The 23,422-nt window shown below is 37.1% G+C and overlaps 2 protein-coding genes across 2 annotated transcripts in view; both read left to right on the top strand.

Moving 5' to 3' along the window:
- The first annotated feature begins 324 nt into the window (after positions 1-324).
- Positions 325-23,422, top strand: part of LOC148724821 (uncharacterized) — a 29,030-nt gene continuing 5,932 nt past the window's right edge. The window contains exons 1-9 of the mRNA XM_088731378.1: positions 325-621; positions 1,156-1,279; positions 2,142-2,201; positions 2,780-2,837; positions 4,272-4,489; positions 8,286-8,349; positions 8,712-8,803; positions 9,960-10,089; positions 15,186-15,530. Coding sequence (XP_088587504.1) covers positions 350-621; positions 1,156-1,279; positions 2,142-2,201; positions 2,780-2,837; positions 4,272-4,489; positions 8,286-8,349; positions 8,712-8,803; positions 9,960-10,089; positions 15,186-15,530 — 1,363 coding nt within the window. The 5' untranslated portion in view covers positions 325-349. The remainder of the gene's footprint in view (positions 622-1,155; positions 1,280-2,141; positions 2,202-2,779; positions 2,838-4,271; positions 4,490-8,285; positions 8,350-8,711; positions 8,804-9,959; positions 10,090-15,185; positions 15,531-23,422) is intronic.
- LOC148724823 (uncharacterized) lies at positions 16,250-18,617 on the top strand. The gene is made up of 4 exons (XM_088731226.1): positions 16,250-17,046; positions 17,353-17,462; positions 17,831-18,000; positions 18,386-18,617. The coding sequence occupies exons 1-4, from the start codon at positions 16,306-16,308 to the stop codon at positions 18,595-18,597; spliced, it is 1,233 nt and encodes a 410-aa protein (XP_088587352.1). The 5' UTR covers positions 16,250-16,305; the 3' UTR covers positions 18,598-18,617.

The raw sequence follows: 23,422 nt of genomic DNA, 5'->3' as shown, positions 1-23,422 counted from the left end.
TACAAAGGGTATCTAGTCAGTGGTTGTATTTACTGACCCCTCTGTAAGCTTTAGTAGACCATTTCTCTTTATTACCTCCAGATATTTCAATTCCTTTCCATATGAGAAAACACCCAAAGTCTCTGGGTGATTTTATCTGACATCTTCCCAGAGAAAGAAGTAGCATCATTCCTTCATACTGATTTAGAGTAGACTGTTCTGCCTTTGCTAGGCAAGGGTTCACCAAATATTAGAAATCTTTGGTTTAGAATTGTAAATAAGGATTTTTCATTCTTTGACAAGCTGGTTTGGGCTGAGACATGCCCTACTTTACTGTTTCAGTTAATTAAATTTCATTTTTCAAAAGGATATGGCTACAAATCAGTGCGAATGTCCTCCTAAAAAGAGGAAGAGGAAAGCTGCAGGTGATGTCATTGAAAAGTCTGTAATGCTCATAACAGAGGAGGATGTCAATGGAAAGCCTGGATCAAGCGAAGTATGGATGCCAACAACAATAACTTTGGCAAAGATAAAGAAAGATAAGACAAAACGCGGGAAAATCTTATTTACAGTAAGCTCAACAGAAGAAGAAATGGAGCAGAAGCTCAGGGTTACTTTCCCAATTCTTGCTGGCACTGAAAGGTAATATTTTGTTGTCATGAGAGTTAAAAGTCCTTAATATTAGAAGCTTGCATTGTCTACTAAGTTTTTCAGGGACAATGATAGGTGTACTGGACTGGAAGGTTAATTATCAAATGAATAAGTAATTCTTAATAATTCCCCACTCAGTATGATCTGCACAGTCTGCAGTCTGTAGTCTGCGGTCTGTAGTCTGCAGTCTGCATTTTAGCATGACCACGCCCTATTACCTATAGCAATTAACAGTTGCTCACTGATAAATTAGCAGATAATCCATGCTTAATAGGCTGGAAATATATGGTACTTGTAATTACAATAATTGTGATCATAAAACTACTACAAGGTCCCCAAGGGCTGGCAATCTCTATCTTCAACATTCAAGTACAGAACAAGTGATTTATTTCACTACCTGAATATAAATTTAAGAGAGTACATATTACATTAAGTCATGCAGCTGAACATTTTGATGCCTCATCTTTGATTCACCTATTACAACTTATGTTGACCTCTCTACTTATAATTAACTTTGTTTTGCAGATTTTATTTTGCCAGGGCAACTGGGCAAGCGAAACGTGACTTTGGCAAGGAGTGTGGTATCTGGAGTGGAAGATATACAAACAGTATGATAAAGGGAGATAGTGTGTTGTATGTCTATTATAAGGTTCGTCTTACTCAGACAGTACATCATTTTGCAAAGTCTTAAGTAGTTCTTTGTGTTACTTTGCTCTGTATTTAATGCCTTATGTTGGTTAATATTGTGTCACTTTACCAGGTGGAGATTTACTGGAATATCCATTTTCACATTTGGGACATATAATGTCCCTAAAGGTCATTTGCAAAGCACTGTGGTGTGATTTGACATACTTTGCTTTTTGAGAATAAGATACATACAGCACATTCAAAGTTTTGTTCCAATAACCCTCATCGTGTCACCTGTTGGTCATAATTGGTAGTGGCCTGTCAGTTATTTGTTGGCCCACAGTTGATGGAAGGGAGCTGTTCTTTACAAAATAGTTACCACATTTTGCATGTTCTTTCAAACTTTTATAAAAGTCTGTACATACAGTTCAGAGCCACCTAAATTAGCATGTCATGCGTAGATATAAGTATGGTAAATAAGACTAATTGTAACCTAGGCCACGTTAAAACCAAGTCAATGCAGCAGTCTCACTTGTGGATGTGGGGTCTCAAGGGAGGTTTGTGGGGAACTTTCTGTGCCTTTACTTGGTTTCTAGGATTGCTTGCTTTGTTTCCCTCCCTTTCGACTCTTTCCACTAATTGGTAAGCATTGATTCCAGACTCTTTTTTAGTGTTTGTTTTGACAGGTGCCTAAGTTAGTTTGGCTTTGTTGCCATGGTGACTTCCCTGCTGCCCTCCACTGTTGTTATTTAATTTTACAGAATTATCGTTCAATTTAAATAAGCTGTACCTCTTAAAATCTATTTTGAGCTTCCTTATGAAATATGTGGAATGTACTGCTGGAAATAAGGATTATGTAAATGACATTTTGACTTGTTTTTAAGGAAGAGAAAGGTGAAGACTCAGGCCTTTACTCCTCAGACTCAGAATTTCCTCAGACAAAGGTATTTTGAAGATAGATACTAACTTAACATGGAGACTGCCTGGAGTTGAAAAATATACTCTTTAATTTGGCAGCTTTGACTTGGGTTTGGCTAAGTCTCCCATATACCTATCTATAGGAATTGGGGTTATTCCATTGTGAAATAAGAAAAAAAACTCCTGAGCTTTTGCTGCTTAGAGCTAGAGCATTTCTGTTTTTTAAATGAATAAAATTGCTTGTTTTGAGTTGATAATGATATTCTGTTAAAAAACAAACCCTATAAATTTGGACCATTTTTTTCTGCAACCATCACTCTATCAAATTTTCTTCTATTGACAAATTATAATGCATACAAGGTTTTTGAGATAAATTTTATTTCCTTGCAAATCACATGAGAGTAAACTAAAACATGCTCTGGGTAGGAGACTTTTTCATCATTGATAACAGTAGCTTATATTATAACAGCAACAGTAATATATATAACAAGTTCCTAATATAAGCTGACTAATTTGTTAGACTCAGGGATTCGTTCAAAAAGATTAAGGATAGAAGGAGAAATGCTCTACTATCTAATTATATATTTTTTTCAACTTTTTCCAGGAAGACCAAATACAAGACTCCAGCCAGTTCTCCACAGACTCAGGACAGTCAGGAGCAGGTATTACACTTTCACCAGTGTGATCTAACAAAATTGGTTCAAATGACATCGCCATTACCACCGCAACCAACACTTCCAACAAGTTGATTATAATGTTACTAGTGTTTTAATGTCTAGCAACTCACCCATTATGCCCCTTGCTTCATAAGTGTCTCACCCATGGCATTTAACAAACATTCTGAAGTGTTGCTTTCAGCAGTTCTTGGGTTCACAGAGTAGAGATGGAAATATTGTGCAATAAGTCACATTTTTCCCTTGCAACCTTTAATTTATTGAGGGGACGTTGGGGTTTTTGGTGTTGTGGTGTTGACCCCTTTTTGAATGAGGTATTGAGGTGAAGAACAACTGGCATTGCAGTGTTGCAGTGATCTCAGACCTTACAGTGTGCATTGTTTATAATTTCAAATTCATGGTGTTCAGTGAAATAAACCATTTCTGGTGTTGCAGTTTGTTCTTTACTACATTTTGATAACCTGTGGTTAATTGTCAAACAAAATAAGCATTACATACCAGATAATCTTCGATAAACAGTTTGTTCTATTTTGTTCGTGGTTTTGCAGTACTTTGAACCTCCCCCCCCCCCTCATGTTCTCCTCTTTATTAGTTTCTCTATAATGAGTGAATGTAAGTAGTTCTCTAACATATAATTTGAAACTTCAGTCCTGTTTAAACATTAGCAATGTGTGAGAAATTGGTTGAGAGGTATCAGTTGGCATGGGATTTTTATCTGGCAAGCCCTTATGGTCTTTTAGGATGTCCTGCACCCTTATTTATTAAGTTTTCTCATGTATTTAATTATTGCATAGTAAATACTGGGTCAAAAAAAAATTGTCAAGAAAAAAGGCTGTGCGCACCCAAAAATTAATACACAGCGCTTTATGAACACCTTTGAAAATAGGTTGATATTTAAGCTCCATTTATTGTAATGACATACTTTTTAATTCATAATATGTATGTAGATTTCTGTAGTTTTTCCAAATTCACTGTAACATAAGATATGTAGTTTTATCTTATGATGGAATAAAGACTTTTTATTATTATTATTTATTATTATTATTATTATTATTATTATTAAAAAGGTAACCCATAGCTAGGAGACAATATAAACAGCAAGGTATTGTCCACTCTCCATGAAAATTGATTTGGCACAAGTGAAGCTGATAACAGCCATGTAATACTGAAACTTAAATCGGGTATAAAGAGGGGAACCCTGCTGATAACAGAACTAGTTATGGATACTCTATTTGAGTTGTCAGAAACACATGATTGTACAAAAGGCTCATTATTTGGTAGCCTATAAAAAGATCATTTTGATCAGGAAGTAAATGGTTAAAAGTCAATGTAATGCATCATATGCTCAAGAAAATTCAGTTATTGGAGTAAAAATTTAAATATTTTGAAATAAACTTAAATATATGATTTTTTTGTCTGTAGATGATTTACAAGAGCAGACAAGGACTACCACTCTTATATGTCAATTTAAGAGTGTTAAAATCTCTGAGAAAGAGGAAGTGAACAAGGCATCTCATAAACAGGCTTTGATGGAGACATTCACAGCAAAAGGGAGTCAAAGTTATCCACAGTTAGATGTTACTGAAGTCAACCAGCAATATACATGTGCAACTTTAGGGACTTCTAGCCCTGCTGATAAGGTAATCAGTAACAAAAATTAAGAATGAATGAAATGGGTGGTAGTATAATATAAAATAATAGATGAATGGCTTTGGGAAAATTTTGAAATATTTTGAAGATAACAAGTTAATAAACAAACCAAAAGGCATTCAAGTTGATGTTAAAATGAAATAATTTTTCACAATAAGTATTAATTAGTGGAATAGTTTTTAGGAAATAGTAATGAAGGAAAGTTCAAAATCAGAAAATAGATAATTTAATAATATAGGTATTGAATTTGGGAATGTCTGCTGATAAAAAATGAAATAAAAAATTTCTGGAAGAAGATTTTGAGAATGAAATCTTGCAGAGTTTGCCTATAGTGCAGCATTGACAAAATCTGGATTACATCATAGACTGGATCACAGACCAGATCACAGATTGGATCCTAGACTGGACCACAGATCAGATCACAGATCAGAAAAAAAAAAGGTTTTGGAAAAAATTAAAACACTAAAATATGTTAGGGATGGGGTAGACTTTCAAGGCCAATTTTTTAAAAAAAAATTTTATGGTAAAAATGGTTGATTTTACCTATTATAGTTTCCAAGAAAAATCGGGGTAAAATATTGAAACCTGAATGAGCTGTGCACAAAAAGGTATTTTCAAACTGAACTCTTTAGCCTGCCAGATTGTGAATTATAACATGTCAATAGTAATGACACCCTTAGGGTTTCTTGCAGTGAAACATCCTGGTCATTGAATTTCAATTACATATTAAACATCTCTTGATTTTGGTTACATGTGGAGATCTCTGCTATCTGTCTGCATTTATTACCAGAGTGTGAATAGACACACACACACACACACACAGACACACACACACACACACACACACACACACACACACACAAACACACTGAAGGATTTCTTGGACAAATTGTTGTATTTATAAGGTATCTCATTCCATCAGCCTGTGAAAAGACCTTATGGCTAAAGAGTAGTGACATTGATGAGGAAGTAGTATATGTGGGGATGTTTAAAGTTCGTGTAAAAAGTTTCATGATGTTAGAAGGTGCACAGTCATTATGAACATCATTAATTTACATACAGGTCATAATATAAGAAGGTACTGACAGGTAGAATTTTTACATTTTCAAATAAGGGGTGCATGTTCTTCTTTATCAACAAGATAGATTAAATGTAATACTTTCCTTAATTTAGAGAATAACAATTTTGTTTACTAGATAAGTTTTAGACACATTACTCCAAGTAACAAGTCCATAGCAGTTCAATACGGTAAAATTAAGGATTCATAAATATCTATAAGTACAGATGATGGAACAAAGTATTTCAGCTTGGCAATAGTTCCTATGGTCTCACATATTTTAGTGATAATTAACACGTCAAATTGGTTTTTCCAAGGAAGATTTTTATAGTTTAAAATGCATAACACTTGATAAAACTTGCATATTCTAAACTGACCCTTCTATTTCTTTCACTGTCAAATATTCCTATTTGTGGGGAATAACATATTCTCTTTTGTCGAGGGAGAAAAATTACAAGATTTAATTAGTTTGCATTCAAAGTCAATTTATCGCCAGTCATGCAAATAATTGTTCAGTTCAGCGTTGATAATCTGTTCTGAAGACTTGAGGTCCTTGTCAGCGTAGACAATCTTAGTGTCATCCACAAATAAGAAAAATTAAAGTTTATTGGAACAGAGGTAAGTGTCATTTATATTATTAAAGTAAAAAGGGAAGCTGTCCTAAGACCGAACCCTGAGGGACACCACATGAAGAAATTAGTTATGAGTTGATATGTGCGATCCAATTTGAGTTGTTTGAGTTTGATTTCTTAAGTATTACTGGAACCACTTATTGAAAATTCCTTGAAAACCAATAAAAAATTATTTCATTAAGTAGTATTGTGTGATTGATAATATCAAAAGCCTTTTTGAATCAATGAAAACACCACACAAAAAAAATAATGCTTATCTGTATTGTTTAGTGAAGTTTTGACAATATTTGGAATTGCATGACCAGGGGAGTTTGTCTTACAGAAGCCACAGTGTGAGGAATGTATTAACTTGTTTTTGTAAATAAAGTCCTTCACTCTGTAATTAAAAAAGAATCAGGTGATTTTAATTTCTTGAGATAATCCGTATGGTTGATTTTTGCGGGTAGTTTCCTCGATAAAATATTTGTTATACGTGACAGGTCATTATAATCATGGGTAACTTGACTATTGGGTCCTTGGATTCCGTAACCCTTTATGATGTTTTTGATGGTTTAAAAATTCATGTATTCCTTGTTATGCTTTTTCATGTCTGTTACGATATGTTTTCTTTAAAAAAATCAAAGAAATATTGCTTTTTACTTAAATGCATAAGAGTGATGATTTTGTTCCTGAGATTTATATTTGCTTTAATTTCCAGTTTTATATAATCTATCCTTTATTTTAACTGAAGTTCTTATTCTCTTTGTTATCCATGGTTTTGCAAGTTGTTTAATTTTACATTTTGATACAAATTTTGAAGGCACTTGTTTTTTACGCCCTTATGAAAAGATGATTATTGGTCATCAACTCTATTAATTTTGCTTTTGATGCTATAATACTATCCTAGTCAACTATAGACAGATCATTATTAAACTGTACTGAGGAGAAGTCTGAGAAGTCATGTTTCTTTGTTGTTTTGTTATAAACTTCCTCCCTTTCTGAAGTCAAAATGTAAATCTGAGAGAAATTATCAGAAATGTTAGTGATGATATATATTATCACTAACTAAAACTCTTTCGGAATTGTCAGCAAAAAGTAAGAGAGGCTGACATTTTTTGCACGTCTGTTGGTTTGTCAATCATCCAAAGGAGGTAACTGCTCTGTAAGGCCAGTAAGAAGTACTAGTCTTGGCTGTATTGAGATTTTTTGGTCTTTATCAGACATATGTCAAAGTAGCCCATGCCCTTTATTGTTTTTCCTGTGGAAGCTCGCTGTTAGATTGTATCTCACTAAGATATTCAATTGGTAATTTCAACATTCAACTTCTCCAAATGTTTTGTTTCTCAATCACTGATTTTCTTTTTTAAGTTGACTTTCTTTTCCAATCATCTTGTTTGGTTTATCTCAGATGAGTTACAAAGTAATGGAGGAAAGAAAGACACATCCACTCAGTACTTGAGTCCATAGCTAAAAATGCTTGATCCAATTGGTGATCTAAACCATATTCTTTCTGTAATCTGATCTGTGATCTGAACAGTGATGCAGTCTGACTGATTTGTGATCCAGTCTGTGAGCCGAATCTGTGATCTGATTCGGGTTTGGTCACGCCCCATAAAGTGCATGTTTTCTACAGCACTGATTCATCTCTACATCTTTGCAAAATATTGAGTTGTTCTGTGTGTACTGTTTGAAGTGATAGGTGAATTATATGTTACTCTCCTTATATTTGATATTTATCTGCTTATAAGCAGAACCGTGAAGGACTGATTGATTTTGATTCAGTCTATCAGGACTTCTTCAAATTTAGACAGAAGATGATGACTTCTTTCCCAAAATTTGTAGCATTTGTGGTGATAATTCTCTTATCTAGAATGATCTCCTGCACTCACATCTTTGTCTTTATGGTGTGACAGAGGCAAAATTAAAACTTTTATTAGCATGTCATTTTGCTTTGTTCGACTCTATTTTCAAGTCAATGATCACAAATACCATAAAAAATGTAATGTGGCACTCTGCCACCAGTAGGATGGTTGGATAAACAAAGAATAGATAAAAACAAAAAAATCCTGTGTGTCAGAGAAACTGAGTTAAAATTAACTTTAAATTTTCTGGATACAGATCATTCAACTGAGTGAAATTGACAGAGGATCAATTTTCCAACAGGTTGGGGCAAATTCCCAAGGTAAGTTTAAAAAAGTAATAATCCATTGTCACTGTAAATTAATGTTGTAAAGCAAATATAATTTCATCCCCATCAAGCTCTTCCATCAACATACCTCCACTTTTCAATGCTTTCTAATTAGCTTGCTCAACCTTGAATAACTTCTTTGCATCAGCTGAGATGTGAACCTCTGAAAATAAAAAATCTGGAGGCTCGAGGTTTGAATTTGGATCACATCCCCTGCGTACTTTCCCTAAATTTGGTTCTTGGCTCACCCTTACAAGTTTCAGATTGCTTTATTTTGTAGGCAGCAAGAGATAAAAAAATATGGTGTAGAGATGAGCATATCTTCTTCTTTTTATTAACTGATATTAACTTTTTAGCTCCAAAGTTCCAGGATGTTGAAAGCATAGTAGCGTGGTTGAAGCAATGTGATCATGAGGTTCATGCAAATCCTCCAGTGAGTCTTTTGCAGGTAAAGAAATTGCATTGTATATACCAATAGAATAATGCTCAAATTAAAAACAGATGTAGAAACATGCATTGTATCTTCAAAACAACAATAAAGGAAGTTGATTTCATAGTCTCTTATGGTTATATGGCTTACTGTAATTTGCAGAACAATACAAAATGAAAAGAAAATCTGTAATTTCATCGTGAAATAAAAATCTGTAGAAAAGTCATAAACATGCTTGAAACTCAACAAAATCAAAGAGCTTGGGTCAGTTCCATTTTCCCAGCAGACATGATGTTTTATCCAGAAACATGCTGTCACATTTTCAACTTGTATTTTTTGTCAGGAAAGTGACCTATCATGCATTGGAATTATTCATTGACAACCTAAATTACTTACACCCTATTGGTAATATATAGTGCAGCTACAGTGCCAGCTAATATTTCAAATTTTCCTTGTGGCATAATGGCACTCTTCTTTCACATAGATGACACATTGATTTATCCACCAATGTAGTGGAGATTTGACAACGAACACCATGCAGATTTCTCATTTCTCACTTTTGCTAGCTCATGTTATTATGATTTGATAGCTTGGGTATGCTATCTTCACTTGTGGTGAACTGACAAATTAATTTTTCCAGCCTGTGGAGTTTTCTGTATAGATTCTTGTTTCACAAATAACAGATTTCCATTTTGCAAATTACAGATTTCTGTTTTGCAAGTCACGGAATTCTATTTTGAAAATCATATTAACCAATTCCTATTTTGAAATTACAGTTTTCTACTTTGCAATTACAGATTCTATTCAGCAAATTAAGGAATTCTATCTTGCAAATTATCAGCAGATTTCTATTTTACTAATTACAGATTTTCATTTTGTTTTGTTTAGTTTTGCTAATTAGCCATAATTACTTATTCTGTGTCTGTATCGAGCCTTTCCTTTAATGCTTTCAGCTCTGCTGTTTTTTTTTCTTTTTTTTAAGGACAAATAGTTTGTGAACTCTTTTTCACTATTTCTTGATGCAGTTCTGTAAGGTGTTTGTGCCAGAGCTCAAGATAATGGACAAATTTGTGGGCCATTTTCGTTTTGTTTGTCTGTCATGTGTATAAGTGCAAGTTTGAATAAGAAGAAAGTGATAATTTGTTGACACTTAATTTTTTCTCCAAATCTTTAGGGAGGACACCCCTGTACTTTCAAATTTGAACCTGAGCTACCATCAAATGTTAATGTGATAGCTCGCTTTGGTAATTTAGAACCAATTATGCTGGAGAAGACAAGAATTGGCTACATTTGTGAAATTCCAGGTTTGTAAAGGTTAATTATTAACTAGCATACAAATCAGAGAGCTATTTAACTCCTCTCTAATAAAGAATCAATAGAGACAACATTGACATTGGATTTTAATTGATTTATGATTTCAGCTGTCTTTGTTTTATTATTTTTGTTGTTTTATACAGTCTTATGGGTAGACCTCCTAAGAGCATCATTTACTTAAAGCATCTTTTTGTAGATGAAAATAGTTGCTTTCATAAAATGTGAACTTTCTCCTGCAGCTGGTGGTAACTGAAGTTAAAAAATAGCATACAAGTAGAGGGGATGGGGGATGAGGGCCCAAGAGAAAAGGGGGTAGGAGAGCCGGTGGGAAGTTGGATCTTGCCTATGGGGAAATAGAAAAGAAAACACAATGCTCAGTTATTTTTTTCTTAAATCATCTTTTCTCAAAGAAATGCTCTGATGAAAGAAGACCATTAAAGAACATATTTCAAGGAAAAAAACCAAAGATGCATAAAAGTTTTACTCAAAAATTAAGATAAAATATAAACATGAAATCAGTGAATTCTACGCATTTGTCCAAACACGCCTGTGAATCTCTTGTTTCTTGGAAACTGTGAACGAGAAGCTAGACAATAAACATCAGGAAATATTTCAGGACAAAAGTTCTATTCAAACCATTTCTTGATGGACTGTTAGAAGTGAAAGAGCTGGTACAAAATTCTTGCGTGTACAAAACCCGAGCAGTAAGATCACTCGAATATTCCATGCCTAGCTCATTGTTTACTTTACTTCATGGCTAGTAAATTGCATAGGATTAAATTGCATAGCATTAAGTTGCAAATTGTGAAACAACATATCTAGTGTAAACATAATAACTACCTAGCCCTGGAAACATCAAGTTGTTGCCAGGCCTCACTTGAAGTAGTAAAGTTCTTTTTTCACTTTATGACCGTACTCGGTATTGCTTCAGAGAATCTAAAAGTGGTTGACTCGAGAACTGATTCTGTCACTTCTAAGACTTTTGTACCCATTATTTTCCAAACAGAGTTTTTAATAGCATATTCACATTTCATTTTGAGCTTCAGAAGGTCTAATGCAGTCAGAAAGGAACCAAAAATCATACTTGCGAAGACTTCAGTTTGCTCATTTGTTGTGATCACAGTAGCACTACTACTAAGCATGGTGAGGCAGGGAAAGGCTTATCTCACATAAGACAATCATGCTATGCAGGTGTTAATGTGTTTACTTACAGGGGAGTGTTAGGAAAGCTGAACAAAGTGTGATGACAAACTTGAAGAAACTGAAATAACTTAATAAGAAAACATTTGGTGACCCCTATTTTCAATGGCGGCAAACAAAAGAAACACATCTATAGAACAAACAGTTAATTTTTCATTCATTGCAAAAAGTGTTTGGCCAGTATTTTTGGTTGTGCAAGTGAGACTGTGATCAGGATTAAAAATGGCCTCAATATTAATGCAACTGATGATAAAAGCTTGCATCACTCTGTTCTGAGGATTGTTTTTGCCTCTTATTTTGAAGATTTTTTATGTATACTATTGATTTTGTGGTAAAAAATTGAATTCAAAAGGAATTGAAGGGGGCATTTTATTTTCCTTCACTTTTTAAAAAAATGCAACATCAGCACTTTTTCTGAATTCAAACCTTATCTCAAAAAAATAGCATGGCTACACCCATGCCGGTTTTCTTTTTGGAGTTTGATGGCCCTTGATCTGTTTTGCTTGCAAAATCATTTGCTGGGACAAATTAGTTCCCTATTAGCATCCACCATCCTTAATGTCAACTGAACCATAAAAAAGTTTTATAAGGGAGGGTAATCAATACTCTCAACAACATGCAACAAAATTCTTGCAAGTTTACTAGTAATTGTATAAGTCAGAGACTAACAAAAGAGATGATTGGTCTCAATGGAATTCCTGGTCTTTTGTAAACCGACTTACACTGACAATTTAATACCTCACTTTCAACTCTCACCAACCTGCTTGCCATAAAAAGTCCATTGCTTAAACTTTACTCAGGAGGGCTGACTGTCTACTATCTTCTATCGATTTCAAAAGCTGAGGAGATAAAGTATAGTTTAAACACCCTAAAGGTAAATGGCTATACCAAAACATTTCTCCGTAGCTGCCAGGTACTAGTTACAACTAGAAAGGCCCCTGATGAGAAGGAACCAATGACTGGTTTTGCTGTTTTTCCTTACCTTTAAAGACACTGTTACAGGACCCATCAAGGAATTTTGAACAGCCACAATGTTAAATTTGCTAAAAAACCTTTTCAGACTTTGGGGAGTATTTTTACCAAACCTATTAATTTTATCTCAAAAGAACAATGAACTGATGCTATTTATTCTATTCTGTGCAATGAATGTGATCACAAGTACATCAGACAGACCAAATGTCGTTTGGTACACGTTTGAAAGAGCACCATTGCAAGAATGAAAATTCAGCTTTGTTTGGAGCACACATTCCCAACTTAAACCTTACAATTGGGTGAGAAGATTCTAAAGTTATCACTAATTGACATTAATTACCACCAGTGCCTTTGTTTGGAAGCCTGGCATATTAACTCTGCCCACACTCCTTAAATCGTGATGATAGTGGCTTGCAGTGATGCCTTGCTATCAAGGCCTATTCAGAAAAAAGCTAGCTAGGGCAGCTAATTAGTGAGCATATAAAAAGGACCTCTTGATCTTGTTGCAAAGATTAAATCACCCCTGATGAAGGCACTTAATTGAGGACAGAAGTGTAGAAATGTTGGGTCTAGGAATTGTAACTCGCAGTTACATTCATTACATCTTTAAACCAGAATAGCATCAAACCATGTCTGATTGTTCACATGATTGCTTTAATTGTAAACTTAAATATAATCTGGATACCTATCAAAGTTGGTTTTGTGTCATAGCTCATGACATGAATGAGTTTCTCATGCAGTGTCTTACAAGCTGTTAAGCAATGGAAATTCTCTAGTGAATAAAGCGAGTCAGATCAAATGTTGTTAGAGGGCATTATTTATTGATGTGCTTCAGTTTTGTCAGATGTGGTATATTATTACAGAGTGTAGATTACTATCAAGATAAAGCTCGTATTAACAAAGATTTAATAATACATAGACGAGTAAAAACAAGCAATATAATATCCCAATGTTTTGGTGACTTCATGATGCCATTATCAAGGGTACAAATGAAAATAAAATTAACAAATGCGAGTTCAAGTGTTACAACTAATTAACATAGGGAAGGTAGCTACACAAATACTTTAGCACAGATAGAATCCGTTTGCATGTTCAAACTCAGTGATAATTGTTTGATGTATAGCATCTTACAACAAACATATAAAATACATATATATGAACTGCGGTTATGAAACGTATATGTGCACGATCCTTCGCAGTAAAGCACTATTGAAATCACAGCCTGAATTTTTTTCAGGTCTGATTTTCGCTATTGCTTTAATAGTGCTTTACTGCGAAGGATCGTGCACATATACATTTCATAACCGCAGTTCATATATATGTATTTCATATGTTTATTGTTTGATTTATCATCTACGGGTTTATGTCGAATTAATTTGATGGCCTGCTCCCAGTTGGCTTGTTAGCTCAATTGGTAGAGGGCTGCACTAGTATCGCAGAGGTCAGTGGTTCGAATCCCGTACAGGCCTGAAATTTTTTTCAGGTCTGATTTTCACTATTGCTTAAATAGTGCTTTACTGCGAAGGATCGTGCACATATACGTTTCATAACCGCAGTTCATATATATGTATTTCATATGTTTGTTGTTTGATTTATCATCTACGGGTTTATGTCGAATTAATTTGATGGCCTGCTCCCAGTTGGCTTGTTAGCTCAATTGGTAGAGCGCTGCACTAGTATTGCAGAGGTCAGAGGTTCGAATCCCGTACAGGCCTGAATTTTTTTCAGGTCTGATTTTCACTATTGCTTAAATAGTGCTTTACTGCGAAGGATCGTGCACATATACGTATAGCATCTTGTTGACAAGACAATCAAATTTGTTCATGCACCTCTTGAGAACTTGGAAACAGCAAAGAAGGTCCTCAGGGACAGCACCTGCATGGTCATTGTCATAGTGCTTTTGTACTGAAGATGACGTGCTCTTATGGCTATCCACGCAGGCATAGAAATGCCTGCATGTGTAACCAGATACAGGGAGCTATGTTGGTTACACGTGTGGGCATTTATATGCCCGCGTGGCTGGCCATAAGAGCACGTCATCTTCAGCACACAAGCACTATGAAAATAACCACGCAGGTGCTGTCCCTGAGGACCTTCTTTGCTGTTTCCAAGTTCTCAAGAGGTGCATGAACAAATTCGATTGTCTTGTCAACGAGGTGCTTTACATCAAACAATTATCACCGAGTTTGAACGTGCAAATGGATTCTATCCGTGCTAAAGTATTTGTGTAGCTACCTCCCCTATGTTAATTAGTTGTAACTCTTGAACTCGCATTCGTTAATTTTATTTTTATTTGTACCCTTGATAATGGCGTCATGAAGCTGCCTAAACGTCGGGATATTGTATCGCTTGTTTTTACCTGTCCATGATGAAGCTGTTGTCACAATTACAACAAGACTTGTGATATCATAATTACCCACCACAGATATGCAATCAGTGAAACTAAAAGCAGGGAATTAGAAAGGAGTATTGAACTCTCAATGTTTGGTTGTCCAGTTTCATTTTTAAAAGTACTATCCCAGTTGTGCAGTGGACTGAGATATTCTTCTCTAGAGTGAAATGTTAGAATTGATGGTCAATCTCTGATAACCAGGTCAGTGAAAACTGGCCTGTAACAGTGTTCACCTTGAGAAAATTACCTCTCCTTCCCCACAAAAACACCAGAGAATAGTCCTGAATGATACGTTTTGGCACAGCTTGAAAAACACCCAGGTTTCTGATCGATCCCTTTTATTGACTTGTAGCTGGGAGTATAATACAATGAAGGGCTCCCAAGCAAAAGCAAGTTCTTTTGAATGTTCTCTGTGTTTTTCTTCATGGTAGTAAATGTAATTACATTATTCACTATCAGGACAAATATCACTGTTTTATGGATGTATTTCAATGTGGTTTTTGATCACCATTTTATCCAAAGCTTCACCTGAAATGACACCTGCTGTTATTCCAGTCTTGCTCATTTCAACAACCACTGGAAGAATTCTGGCACAGACCTCTATGGTGTACTGCAAGATATTAACTCAGTTGTCAGTGAACATGCAAGATAGTTTTGATGGAATGCCTGGAGCCAGTGGAGGTGGAACCAGTGGAGGAGGTGCCAGTGGAGGTGGGACCAGTGGAGGAGGAGCCTATGGGGGAGGAACCAGTAGGGGGGAGGCCAGTGGAAGTGGAAACAGTGGAAATGGTACCAGTGCAACCGGAGTAAGTGGATGTAGATGGGGAACCTATGGAGGTGGAGCTACTGAATGTCAATACAGTAGAGGTGAAACTCAAACTTTCAATACCCTTAATTGAAACTAATTAAATTCCCAGTTAATTGTGTAGATTAGTGACACGAAAGGACAAATTTAGGGAATCTCAGAAAGTGGAGCAGTCAGGTAATTCTTTACTTTTTATAAGCTATTGTCTGAGTGCTACATAGAGAACCTCAACTAAATAAGGGGTCTAGGGAAATGGAAGAGAGACGTGTATGGTGGCCGAGAACTGCCAACAACAATTCTCATATTTTTGAGTAATAAATGTTAGTTTCGCTGAGAAATAAGTCAAAACTACTATAAAACACGAAGTAAAATGAAATGAAATCTAAAAGTAAAATGACATGAAATTTAAAAGTACACTTTAACTAAAACTAAAACCACTTTACTTTTAAGTTAAAGTAAAATGGAAATACAGTTGAATTGAAACATAAAATCAATTTTAAATCAAATTCAAAGTGCAAGTGAAAGTGAATTAAAAGTGTGAAATGTAGGTAAACTGAAATGAAATACGTTTTAAAAGAAGAATGAAAAACAATATTAGTGGCAGCGCTCGGCCATAACAAAATTTACATTCACTTTCGATCACAAAGTAAAATCAATTTTTGCATGGCCGAGGGCTGCCACTTGAAAAAACAGTTTTGAAACTAAAATTACCATGGCCGAGAGCTGCCACAGTAATAATGCAATGCGCGCTCTAGACTCATCCTCAGTCCCTCCCGTTCGTGCCATCTGTGGCCATTTTTCTTCAATTGTTTATGTTTATAAAAAGTGACAAAAGAAATGAATGAAGCATTGTGGAAAAACGATGGTGATCTTGAAGAAGCAATGAGAAAGTATGTAAATGAGAGCCTTCAAAGGCGGGAGATATTAGATTTTTTGAAGCGCGATTTTCCGGAGTACACTTGGAGCCTTCAATCACTGGACAGAAGACTTCGTCACTTCGATATTTTCTATAACGAAAAAGAAGTCGGCGTCGATGATGTAAAAGATGCAGTTAGAGCTGAACTAAATGGCCCAGGGAAGCTACTTGGATACCGAGCGATGCATAAAAAAATCAGACAACGATATGACCTGAATGTTACCCGTGACCAAGTGTACGACGTTATGACGGACCTCGATCAAGAGGGACTTACAGCAAGAGGTGGGATTGGATCAAAAAAAGAATGGAAAAAAGGCCACTTTACTACGAAAGGACCTAACTGGGTCCATTCTCTTGACGGCCATGATAAACTTATGGGATACCAAAATTCGACTTTCCCATTGGCCATATATGGTTGCATTGACACAGCTAGCAGGAAGATTCTATGGCTTAAAGTTTGGGTATCAAATTCCGACCCCCAAATAATTGGCAAATGGTACTTGGAGTATCTTTTTAATAACAGATTAATACCAGCTTTTCTAAGAGTAGATAAGGGCACTGAGACAGGGACTATGGCTACTCTACATTCCTTTTTGAGAAGACACCATGGAGATATGGACCCACATGAAACAGTTGTTTATGGTCCTTCAACTTCAAATCAGGTGTGTGGAAAAGTTATAAATTAGTTGTAATGTGTACTTTGCATTAAAAGTAGACATCACCTTACAGCTGCTAACACTATGCTTGGATGTCCGTGCATGTTTTGACCAAGGAGATGAACATTTAAACTATATTCTCATTAGCACCCTACTTATTCCATTGCCACTGCAATCCTTGAAAAGTGACCAAATGGTCCACTGCCATTTGGCTATTAGGTCATGAATTACGCATGAGTTTTTAATAAAAAATATTTTGAATTTCCAAGCAGTTTTGCATACTCATTTACAGTATTATTTTCATCGTTCAAGATTGAAAGGTGGTGGAGAGAACTCCCTGATAGATTGGAAAAATATTTTAAAGAGCACTTGCGATGGCTAAAAGATCAAGGTCACTACGATCCCCGCAATAAAACTGACAGGTAAGCATTAGCCTTTCATCAAAATGGGAACACAATAAGTAAAGTGAACGTTACAAATCCAGATGGGATTTATCCTTCAAAACTGGGTATGGGTGCTCGGAAGATGGTTTAATATGGCCCTAAAATGTATCCCTAAATTAATTTAGATCTAGATTTCGGACCCTAAAACATACGAGCAAATTTTATTTGTTATTATAATTTTTTTGAAAACAGTAAATGTCATTGTTCTTGTTCAATAAAGTGATTTCTTTGTAACACAACTAAATTGTTTTACTGTTGAACTATTCCACTTTGGGAAAATGTTCATTTTGACCCTAAAAGGTAGGCGAAATAATAATATTGTGTATGTATTTTCTCTTTATATCCAGAATGCTTCTAGCTTTCATAATGATCCCGTTAATGCAGAAAGAACTTGACATTTTCAAGAACACTGTGTGGAATACACACAGAATCAGAGCTCAAAAGGAGACGCAATTGCCTAGTGGCGTTCCAAACCACATCTACAGTTTTCCAGAAGAATACGATCTTGAAGATTGTGGTGAGTGTGTATGTAATGGTGCAACACTGCAAAACCCATTTTGAGAACAAACATCTCCTATTCAAATCCATTTATAATACGAATTGCCCTATAACACTATGGCATCATATCAGAACATTCTATTGTTCTCATGCGAAGAATTACGATATGGTTGCCAGAGGGGACAGAACATCAACAAGACATAGAAAAGCTTTGTAAAACAGCTGTTTGATAAACAAAGAAAAAGACAAACAACAATAAGAGACACGTGCATATTGTATGTGAAAAGTAGACAATTTAATGATCAACTTTCGAAGAGAGAGACGATTTAGTTAATTTTCCATGTTTTAGGCGATTGTATCACCCCTATAAACAAGCTAAATTTGATCTATTACTTGTGTTCAAGGCTTTCCAATAACAGAGGAGCAATTGAAAGAAGCAGCCATCGAATCAGGGGTCTTGCAAATGCCAGATGATTTTTTAGAGCCAGACTTTCGTAATGAGTGTGAAAGGATGATTCCTGACTACGAAACGATAAAACCACATGAATGCAGAGCTGCTTATATGTATATGAAACAACATTTTAATAACTCATCCAATTCATCAAACAATCAATAAACTATTCTAATTTTAGTACACATACAGCTATTTGAGAAAATTATGACTGCTACATATATCGTTATATTCGGTGCATCATGGGTAACTCAGAATTTTTTTGTCTTCAAATTGGAAAATTTGTCGAAACAATCTAAACCTTTTGTAAACCTTATTATTTGGGTCAATGGTTGCATTTTGCCCCAAAAATGGTAACTCAAACACTTAATTGTGAACTTTCACTGTGTTCGGGCCCGGACCCGCAGTGGGAGGATCTCACGCCCCCCAGTGAGACTGGACTTATGACGAGACCACCCTACTGAGGAGATTTTGTTGTGTTACTATTATGGTATATAAAAAATACATGTGGTTTTCACTTGAAGTTATTTTAGTAGTCTGAACAGAACATTATGGTCCTTCGAAGTCGGATTTGAGAAACCTTTGGGGAAGCAAAGCACTGAGCAGAAAAGTAAACATCGAGAGAAACGATTACAGTTTTGAATATGGCAGACAACTGTGCATCGACAGCGGAGGAAATTGTGAGTGAAATGTCTCTTTCCTTAGTCAAAGCTGAGTTACAAAGGAGAGGATTACCGGCAAAAGGAAAGAAAGCAGCTCTCATGGCTCGACTTATAGTTGCTATAAAGCAAGAAGAATCTAATCCTCCATCTTTGCAAAACGAAAGTGAGGAATCGACTCATATAGGCTCTAAACAAGCCTTGCCAGCTGACTACGTGCCTGCAGCATCAACTAGTCAACTCTCGTCGTCACAGTCTGCCAATCATCAGTTAAGTAATTTTCAGTTGTTAAGAAGGAAAGAAATGATCCTTAAGATGGACATTAATGCTGTGATACAAGTAATACTTGAGACAAGCAAAAGTCCCAGCAACAACATCATAAGAATGGAAAATCGTGTTCAAAAGTTGAATGGTTACATGGAGAGTTGTAGTAAGGTAAGAGAGGAAATTATTGCTCTTATTTCTGATGATGAAGTTGCTGAAGAAGCTCAAAAGTGGATTGACTATCAACGAGTGATTGATAATGCTTTAGACATAGCTCAAGAGTATATATCTAGACAAGCAATTTCCAAAGCAGACGAACAAACTACTTCAAGTTCAGCGGAGCACAAACAGTCACATTTAAAATTACCAAAACTTGAGTTACCCAAATTTGATGGAGATGTTTTAAAATTTCAAAACTTTTGGGACCAATTCGAGGTTACTATTCATGATAATGACAATGTGCCTTCTGTTCAAAAATTCACCTACCTGCGTTCAGTACTTGAAGGGATTGCTTAGCACACAATCGAGGGATTTGAAGTCACTAGTGCTAATTATCAGCATGCTGTTGATGCTCTGAAACATCGCTTTGGTAGGAAAAGAATAATTATTTCATCTCTAGTCAAGTCAATTATCCAGTTACCAAGGTCAAACGAAGGGGTAGAGTTTTTGCGAGATCTCCATGACACGCTAAAGAATCGGATTAGAGCACTGGAGGCCCTAGGCGAAAAGCCAACGACCCATTCTTGTATCCTCCTTCCAATATTAGAAACCAAACTTCCACCTGAGTTATCCGAGAAATGGGAATTAGAACTAACTGACACAAAGGAAGAGAGTGTTGATCTTGAACTTTTCTTCAAGTTCCTGAATAAACAAGTGATTTCCAAGGAGGCCGGAAAAAGGAATGCTAGTATGATTGGTGAGAATGGTGGGACAGCTAGAGGAAGTGGAGCACAAGACAAGGATGGAGCTGGGGCAAGGAACACCAGGGAGAAAGTGTTTTCAGCAGCCGCTCTACTAGCAAGTGAGACAAATCGGAGAAGTTATGCAGCTTGCCATGTGTGTAAGGAGCAGGGACATGAAACCTTTAAATGTCCAGAGCTTGAGCGAAAGTCAGTTGACAAACGCCGGCAGTTAGTAAGGGAGAGCCGGCTATGTTTTAACTGTTTAAAGCCTGCAAATACTTTCCACTATTCTTCAGTATGCCGCCAACCCAAGTGCAAAGTCGAAGGATGTGGCCGGCGTCATCACAATATACTTCATGGTGACTGGGATCCTACCATGGAAGAAAAGGGACATACAACATTAAGTGGATTCGTGGCTTCATACAACTCCAAGATGCAACAAACCTTATTACAGACTGGGACAGCCATGCTGGTTTCAGACGATTTCCAGAGAGCACCTGTAAGAGTTTTGTTTGACTCAGGAAGCCAGAGGTCTTATATCACCAAGAAGGTTGCCGAATCATTTGCCCTTGATGGACCTTCTGAGGTCCTTAGTGTATCCATGTTAGGGGGAGAAGCCAGTCAAACGAAGAGAATGAAGAAAGTCAGGTTCTCACTTGCCTCTGTTCAAGAAAACGTTTCAACACCAGTTAGCATGGAGGCCCTCACCATTGACAAGATCTGCACACCACTAGAACCAGTGGAGATCAGGCTAGAAGATTACCCCCACCTGCGGAACTTGATACTTGCCGACTCGTACCCTCGTGGACCAGTTAACGTCGATATTTTGATAGGAGCAGACTTTTACTTTTCATTTATGAGTGGTAAATGCAAGAAAGGGGAAGCCACTCATGCTCCCACTGCAGTAGAGTCAACACTTGGATGGATTGTAGGAGGACCCATCGAGGGTCTTTCTTCTAAGAACACTCAATCCATGCTGTCTACCGTGTGCATTGATCCAGTTACAGACATTCTTAAGCAGTTTTGGGAGCTGGAATCTATTGGAATTGTAGATAAAGGGAATACACCCATGTCCTTAGAGGAAGAAGAGTCTGTTAGACAGTTCAACGAGGGACTGAAGTTTGATGGTGAGCGTTATGAAGTACCACTGTTATGGAAAAGCGATGCTCTGCCATTCAAGTCAAACTACCTCCAGGCAGCCAAGAGACTTGAGAGTGTGGAAAGACAGCTGAGGAGAAACCCAGAGAGAGCCAATGCTTACAAGGATACCATCAACCAATACGTAGATAAGGGATTTGCCGTAGAAGTAAAGGAAGCAGTTGATGATAACGAGAAGGTCAGGTATTTACCCCATCACGCAGTCTTTCGAGAGGACAAGAAAACTACAAAATGCCGTGTTGTTTTTGATGCTTCAGCATATGACGAGCATGAGGTATCTCTCAATGACTGTATTCTGTCCGGGCCAGCACTTCAACCTAACCTGGTATCAGTATTACTTCGATTCCGAGCACGTAGGATTGCACTTATGGCTGATGTTGAAAAGATGTTCCTCCAGATCAAGGTTGACGAACGAGACCAGGACGCTCTACGTTATCTTTGGAGGGATCTACAAAGTGATAAACCACCGAGAGTGTACAAGCTGCAAATGTTGGCATTTGGTGTTAATTGTAGTCCATTCCTGGCTATTGCCACAGTTCAAAGCCATGCGAAGAAATGCAGCGAAGAGTTCCCTGATGCATCAAGGGAAGTCCTGTCGAACATGTACGTGGATGACTGCCTTAGTGGTGCTGATGATGTTGAAGATACAGTGAAGTTACAGCAGTCCTTAAGTGCGATGATGGAACGAGGTGGATTTAATCTGACAAAGTGGGCCAGTAATTCGAAGAAGGTCCTTAGCCACATTGCAGAGCAAGATCAGGCAGAGTCCAGTACTGTTGATTTCAATGCAAGGGAACCGCTCAAGGCACTGGGAATATGTTGGAATACACTAACTGACTGCTTCCTCTTTAACGTGCCACCAAGTACGCTGGCCGCTCGTGACCCTGAAACGAAGAGAAGTCTGTTGAGCATTGCGTCGAGGGTTTTTGACCCTATGGGACTAATCACACCATTTACAATCAGAGCGAAAATGTTGTTCCAAGAACTATGGCAGAAGGGTTTACAGTGGGAGGACCAGTTAGATGAGGATATTGCTAAGCAGTGGAGGTCGTGGAAATCGGAACTTTCACAGTTAAGTTGTATCACCATTCCCCGCTATTTCATGGAAAACATTGGATCAAGTTCTAGAATAGAGCTCCATGGCTTCGGTGATGCTTCACCTAAGGCATACGGTGCGGCAGTCTATATCAAGTGCTTGGATGAAACCGGCCATGCGTCAACACATCTTGTCATGTCCAAATCAAGGGTGGCTCCCGCAAAGGCTGTATCGTTACCGAGATTAGAGTTACTTGCAGCTGTTGTTAACGCAAGATTGCTGAAGTTTGTTGTAGAATCCCTAACGTTAACACTCAAAGTAGAGCAGGTAGTCTGCTGGACTGACAGCATGGTAACTCTTCAGTGGATCAGAGGCTCAAGTAGCCAGTGGAAGACATTTGTAGCAAACCGCGTTGCTGAGATTCAGTCCACATGGGACCCACACCATTGGAAACACTGTTCAGGGGAGGACAATCCTGCTGACTTACTTACACGTGGAGTGCCCGTAAAGGTCTTAGCTGATAGCAAGTTGTGGTGGAGTGGACCGTGCTGGTTATCTTCTCAATGCCTGCCTGAACAACGAGAGTCGCCAAACGAATTGACCGAGTCTGTAGAGAAAGAAAGAAAACAAAGGGTGACAAGAACGTGCGCGTTGATTACTATGGAACCGGTGATTGATCCATCTCGATATGAGCAATGGCTGACGCTAATCCGGGTAACAGCATTTGTTCTTCGAGGTGTTCGAGCTTTTAAGTCAGGAATAAGTGCAGGTTCCAAAGAGCTGTCAGCCGAGGAGCTGCAAGATGCCAAGTTGAGGTGGTACCGGGAGATACAACAAGAGGTGTACCAAGCAGAGTATGAAAGGCTGGAGGAGGACCTTCCTTTACCAAACACCAGTGCTATATTAAAATTGGACCCTTATTTCGACAAGAGAGATCGCTTGCTGCGGGTAGGAGGTAGATTACAGCACTC

This window comes from Stylophora pistillata, chromosome 8 (assembly GCF_964205215.1).
Source record: "Stylophora pistillata chromosome 8, jaStyPist1.2, whole genome shotgun sequence".
Taxonomy (NCBI): Eukaryota; Metazoa; Cnidaria; class Anthozoa; order Scleractinia; family Pocilloporidae; genus Stylophora; species Stylophora pistillata.
This window is presented reverse-complemented; position numbering and strand designations above follow the sequence as displayed.